Here is a 6,937-nt window from a genome sequence, read left to right as displayed (position 1 = left end):
AAACTCGACCATCTGCAGGATAAGGAATCCCACCCAGATATCCAAACCTCCCTGATCCCCTGCAATTTGCTGGAGGGTCTGGATTACCTGTGACTGTTCTCCAGCTCACATTGCCAGAGCTTCCTTCCCCTGAAGAAACTCTGCCTTTAATGAGGAGGAAGAGTGTATGTTAACTTCCTTGCAAATTCTCTGCTAATTAGTTGGAGGGAGGGAGCAGTGGGACAATGTACAGCCTCAGGGATACTGGGCTAGTGCCATGGCGACAACTGAACCCAACTCCCATGTGGAGATGGACTGTAAATCAAACTTGAGTGGGAATCTTCTCATAGGGTGAAATCCCGACTCCACTGAAGTCAGAATGTTTTAAATAATATTTAACAAAACTAAATTTGGATTCAGGAGACCTGAGTCCAATTCTCAGCATAGCCACAGATTTCCTGTATGACCTGGGGAAAGACATGCATCGTTAGGTACCTAAATACCTCTTAAAAATCTAACACCTATATAACCTATATATATGCCTTGCACTCCTAACATTGTATTGCAGCATATAGAAAATCATGTATATAATAAGAAGCAATCTTAACAATAGATGTATCTTTTATTCACAGATAAAAGCTGAAGCAAGCTGTTATAATACACATTTGTACAAAGGATTTGAAAAAACCCATAAAAAGCAAGATGATCAGAAAATATGATTCATTATGAAATGTGATATTACATACACTATTAAACCTTTTCAAAAGTATTCGTTTGGCAACAAATTTATCAATAGTTTCCACACTTAGGTGGTCTCCTTCAAAAAAGCACAAATCTCATGCAGCATGTATAAACTTGATCCTGAGGGTTTGCCTTCCTTAGAAAAACTGTAAAAAGATATACTATTTGTCTTAAAAGTTCATAATGCAAAAACCTTTATTTATAGTCAAAACTATATAAAAATATGGACCTAACTTAAAATTTACAAAAAACTTTCTTTTTTTTTTTTTGCTTGTTTTATGGTTTTGGTAATAAACATAATTCTCAGTTCCTGTAGTCAGAGAAAAACAAACCACAATGCCCTTTCTAGACTTCCTCGAGTTCAGTAACAACTCTAAAAAGATCGGATCCATGAAAAAGGAGGTTAGTAACCAAGGAAGTAGTTAAGCAGTATATATATATATAAATGGAACCCAAACATTTATTTTGATCTGAAAAAGGAATAATACAAAAACAGAATGTAAAACAATCATCTTGAAATTCCATAGTACACTTTTTCAATAGGTAAATATTCATAAAAATATCTTGAATCCTAACCAAGAAAACAATTATAATACAATTTTAGTTCTGCTACATAAAACAGCTTTTCTATTAAACAAGAAGGCAAGTTCAGGTATGAAAACATAATTTACTTATTGCTTGTGCTACAATGTTGGTTTTTTTACATATAGTCATAAATACACTATACAGTATAAAATATTTTGTAGGAATACATTTTGTGGTCTGCTTAGGTTTGCTGGCTTTAATTCTAGCACCAAATACAAAAATGAAAATCAAATGAATTTTAAAGGCACTTTCATTGTTCTCTGTTTGTTTTTTAAAATCTTGGTTTGTACTAGATTTTTCTGCTTTTCTCTGTTAGAAACAATGTTTATTTCTATTTTTAATCTTTGTACAGTTCAGGTCATGTAGAGGCACCATAATGATTTATAAACATTCCAATTCCTCATCTGCATCAGTCTCTACAACATTCATTGTGGCTTTAAGTCTTCACATTTCCACTTTCACTTCCGAATCCTTTTTCTTCTTCATGTTGGACAGTTTGGCTCCACTTCCTAAAGTCCCTTGAAAAAACACCTTCAAACTTCCACTTCTCGAACTCCATCTTGCGCATCGGATATCATTCCAATATCAAAACAGGTCACTATCATGACATGTGACTTGCACAGATTAACACACTGCTCTAGTTCCTCTGTCACTTGTTCCAGTGCCTCCAGATACTCCTGAGACTCCTTATCAAGGTGAGGGTCAACCTCAACTGTTAGCAAAACACCAAAATGTTTATATGAGAAACTGTCTACAATAAAATATTATTTCAGATGCATAATTTAACATCTTCAGTCAGCAATCATTGGTGTCATCATGTAAGAAACAAAGTCCTTGTGTAAAAGCCTGTCTCCGTTCAGCTCAAGTGACTTTTGCCATTAGCTTCACTAGAGTCAGACGTCCAGCCCTAGGCTCTAATCCAGCAATGAATATAAACATATGTTTAAGTGCTTTTCTGGAATAAGGCTCTGATTTCAACGCCTCAGTTTCCCATCTGCAAAATGAGGGTAATAGTACTTATTCCCTGGTATAAATTACCTCTATGGCTATAAAGCACTATATAAAGTATTTATTATTATTTATTTATTTTTATTATTATTATTATTATTTCAGTCTTTGTATAGTTTTGCCTCTCTCTTCTGATTGGACTGCCTTGCTAGTTTCTGAATTCTACTCACCATACCCCAATATTGCAAAGCAATCTCATACCGTACCAAACTTCATTGCTGTGCAAAGTTCTTTAAGGCCCCAATTCAGCTAACAATTTAAGCACATACTTAAAGTTAAGTAAGTTAAAGCTAAAGTTAAGCATGTGCATAAGTTCCCTGCTGAATCTGAGCATCACAGTGACTGTGGCGAAATACTTACACTCTTCTTTCCACTTATTTGGATCCATCATCAATCTGCACTTTGTCTCTTCCAACTCTTCCTTCAGACATTCATGCTTTGCCTTCACTTCTCTAATCCGCTGATGGCGCCTTTCTAAAATCTTCAGCTTGGTATTGAAATACATCAGACCCTTGAGAGGCACAGAAAAACCACTTCATGGCCTGGCCTCTGTCAGTACCACCCAAACCCTACCCACCTCATTACATTGTAACATTTAACAGGGTTTTTTTCTCTTCGCTTAAAGTGTGCATTAATGGATTCTAATCTCCAGAAACAGCATGCCGCAATCAGTTAAGCATTTATTGCACTTTTCTGAATTAACATACATCTCTAATATACTCTGAAATTGCTACTGTTTGTAGAGAAATTATTTTCTCCACTAGTGCAAATAATAAACACAGTCTAATAATGTTAAATGAAACTCTGAACTCTTTAAGAACATTAAGACATAGGAATTTGTAGCTACATAAAAGCATTCTTACCTTTTCAACATCCTGGAAAGGCTATTTTGGAAAAAATTGGGAAAAAAAGGCATCAGAAGACTACAGAATTCTGGTCTCCAAAATAGAATTAAGTGATTTTTTCTCCAATTACAAGTAAATTAAACTCGCAATATCCCTGATTTAATAGAATTCTAACCAGGCTACTTTATGTCATTTACATAAAGAGTTAATGACCCCGTAGTAGAGAGAGGTTGTAAAGTTTCATCAGGCAGGCTAAGATTATAAAGTCTTCTCGTAATGTATTCATTGGTATTCTCCGTTCATGCCATCAGTCATGTTGAACACAATTAATTGTAGACAGTAATTATTTTCATTTTCTACGTTAAGGGCACCCCAACATATGAATTGTAAAATTAATAATTATAGTGCTTTAATTGCAATCAATTTCCTGAATGCCAAACTAGCATTCAAGCAGTGATTCTGCCTGTATATTGTAATTTAAGTTGTCTGGAGTTATTGTAAAATATGTACTGACCTCAGTTTCTTCTTGTCTGTGTCGCTGTAATCGTTCCACATCATCAATCTCATAAACTTTAATTTCAAATGGCTCTTTTAAAGTGCCTGGCAAAGGTGGTAGATCAACCCACTGGCCAGTGACACTGGGCTTTCTTCCTAGGGATGTAGCATCAGGCAATGGAGCAGGAATCAGTCTACGACGCTGGAGACCTTAAATAAATTTTTTTTAAGAAGTATTTTGCATCACATGGGACGTTATGCATCCAAAACCTAGGAGTACTAGTATATTGCAGAATATGACACAACAAAGAAAATATATAGGTTTTCAAGATACTTTGGGGGAAATGCTTTTTTTTTATCCTTTTCTTTTAATAAAATAATGTAAGGCAGTTAGGCCAGATCTTTGAAGGTATTAGGTACCTAACTGCAATCTGAAATCAATGGGAGTTAGGCATCTAAATAGCTTTAAGGATCTGGGCCTTACTGTTTTCATGCGCTTTGGCATGCTCCTTGTTTGTTTGGTAGTGGTAAACAGCAGTAGTAGCTCTTCCAAGGGCCATCTAAGCATTAGTTCCTTATGCCAGCCTTCCCAAATTTTTTTTCCCCATTTTCATGAGTGAGTACACTTCTTTTTGGTGAGGAAGTACGATCTCATTCATTTCTTCACTCTGGCAAAAGTAGTCAAGTAGGTTATGTGACAAGGCTGATAACATTTGAGGATTCTGACAGGCTATTTGTTCTACGCCTAGGTTAATTCCAAGCAAGACTTGTTCAGATGAGGTTCTCCACTTCATTCTACAGAACCACCCTCTCACTCCATTGTATAACCCACCCCCCTTTGTCTTCTACCATAACAACAGCCTGTTGGCCAACTGGACTGACACATGGTCGCCTCTAAACTCAGTATCCAAGCTGCAAGATGCTGTGGGGTTATTTCAGTGGGAGTTGAAGACTTCTGGCACTTAGGGCAGCAACTAGTTATGCTACCACCTTAATTCTCCTCTTTTGTGTCCAAGCACATCACTTCCACAATGCAGCAGAGCTGCAAAAGCCAGGGAACCAGGAAATTCACTTGCAACTTAACAAGGGTCTCCCAAATTAAGAACAAGCAACACTGTTACCAAGATGCATCATGGCAAAAGTTTCACAAGGCAGAGACTGTCTTGCACCCATAAAAAATGAGCACCTGGGCACATGCTGGTATTTGCCCATACAAAGCTGAGTGCATTGGTGCAGGCATTTTTTACAGTCGTGTGTCACCTTCTACTTTTTGAAAGACTAGTTCTTAGTGATGCATCTGTCATTAACCAACAAGTGTACAAGGCATGTTCAGGCAATACTGAAGCCAGTGACACTGATCCCCAGATCACTGGAGCCAATGACACCAAAACAAGTTGAAATGTAAGAATGATATTACAGCTTGTGCTCTTTGTCATGGGCAGAATGAGCAGCTTCATGTTTGCTGACTCAGAGCTCAGTGGGAGAAAAGTACATTATCCTCTAATGGAATGGAAGTACAGAGGAACACTGGACTCCTTGAAAGGAGTTGCTTCCAAAACTTTCCTTTCATAGGGAGGAATCTTTGAGGGAGAAGTGAAGTAAAATTCTCCTCAGTATCTGAAGTCTCATGGGGGAAAACCAGAGGCGTGGCATCTTATAATTATTGTCTCTGTTCTTGTGGCCACAGCTGAGTGCATCAGGGGACAACACTGCACTGCTGCTTAGAAGAATTTGACTGAGACCCTCTCCAAACCTGTGTCTCCTACATCAGAGTCAAGAGCCATGAGATCAGGTCAGTTACTTTATAAACTTTACATATGGTCAATAACAGAGGTAAAAGCTCACGAGGTCTCACTGAAAGTGAGATATATGCTGTATGTGCTTAAGGAGTTATCTGGTATAAATATTCTTAATAAATGAATCCTTGCAAATATGGGACCGCCAGGTGGCTGGACTACATTAATTTAATCTATTCTGGGTATGTAATCAACTGGGCATCCTTTCCACAACCTCAAGTAATTCAGTCTGACTGTGTCACAGCTACAGGCCTGATCCTCCCCATCAACTAAAACCCCAATCCTGCAACCGCCTTCCAGCAGATGAAACCCCTCTGAAGACAATAAGCAGATGCAGTCAATCACATACATAAAGCAGATGAACTTCATGGTACCTAGTGGTCCTAATCTGAAGTCATTGGGGCTCCATGTGGACACAGGGGGCTACTTACATGGAAGGGGTTGCAGGATTAAGGACTAGGCTTCCATTGGCTTTGATGGTAGGATCAGTTCCAAGATGAGTTTCTCTAGCACTGCTTTCCTAAGAGCTTAAATCCAGCAGAAGCAAGTCTCAAATCCACTTGGACAGTTTAGTATTAAGTTACCCTGGGAAGATGGTTAACATTTCCTATTGAATACTTAGGCCAATAATGGGTCTATCAAACCCTTCTTGTTTGTACGATATTGAATAAAACTCCTATGAAGTCCCACTTCATATATAAAATATATTAGTGTGTCAGAATATGATGCATTCAAAAAGTAAGGTATAATTTACCAACGAAGACAATTTCAGCTGAAAAAGAAATAATTTGTCATTTTTAAAGACCTTATAAGCATTTCCTGGGGCAAAAACAAATACAAATCCATCAGTGAGTAATGCCTTCTCAATACGTGTGCAACTTCACACAGCTGTTAATATTGATTTGTAGGAGAGGTTGATGTGCTATGAAAAGAGAACTGCTGCAAGTGTTACACAAGGTCTCTGAACTGATTTATTGCCAGAAAGCACCATAACATATACATAAGTTCAACTCATTTAGTTGTGCTGGCACAAGTGAATATCATGTGCACCTACAGAGACTGCAATAATTACACCTTTCCAATTGAAGTGTCAGATTCAGCAAGCCCATGCTCAAAGGAGTTTTTCCTACCCTACTCCCACACATAGTCCTACTAGAAGTTAAAGGTTGCAGGAGCAGCCTTTCAGTCAGTAGCTATCATTGTACGAATTGCAGTGAATCTCCAATAACGACCACAATATTTCTAGCTGGAATAGTAAAAACTATTTCCAAAACTCGGATATTAGAAGCGTGATTCTAAAGCTGTTACTCTTATTCAGTAGCACTTACCCACACAAGCAGCATCAATGAAGCCAACAAGTACATATCACTGAAGATCAATAAGGGTGGTGGAATTTAGCCCTTGTTAAACAGCCAATCACTTTGGTTTTGTGGTGGATTTAGAAGATTTAGGACAAACGAAAGTGAATGGAAGTTACACCTCTCTGAA

General features: G+C 37.7%; 1 protein-coding gene across 1 annotated transcript in view; it reads right to left on the bottom strand.

Moving 5' to 3' along the window:
* Nucleotides 1–662: 662 nt before the first annotated feature.
* The window catches only part of KIF26A (kinesin family member 26A), a 146,210-nt gene continuing 139,935 nt past the window's right edge, over nucleotides 663–6,937 (bottom strand). Inside the window, exons 13-16 of the mRNA XM_050954076.1 lie at nucleotides 3,673–3,863; nucleotides 3,177–3,197; nucleotides 2,674–2,824; nucleotides 663–2,017 (exon numbers count right to left, since the gene is read on the bottom strand). Of these exons, the coding sequence (XP_050810033.1) occupies nucleotides 1,839–2,017; nucleotides 2,674–2,824; nucleotides 3,177–3,197; nucleotides 3,673–3,863 (542 nt within the window). The 3' untranslated portion in view covers nucleotides 663–1,838. The remainder of the gene's footprint in view (nucleotides 2,018–2,673; nucleotides 2,825–3,176; nucleotides 3,198–3,672; nucleotides 3,864–6,937) is intronic.

Source organism: Gopherus flavomarginatus, chromosome 5, assembly GCF_025201925.1.
Source record: "Gopherus flavomarginatus isolate rGopFla2 chromosome 5, rGopFla2.mat.asm, whole genome shotgun sequence".
Taxonomy (NCBI): Eukaryota; Metazoa; Chordata; order Testudines; family Testudinidae; genus Gopherus; species Gopherus flavomarginatus.
Note: the sequence above shows the minus strand (reverse complement) of the source record. Positions and strands in the feature narration are given on the sequence as shown.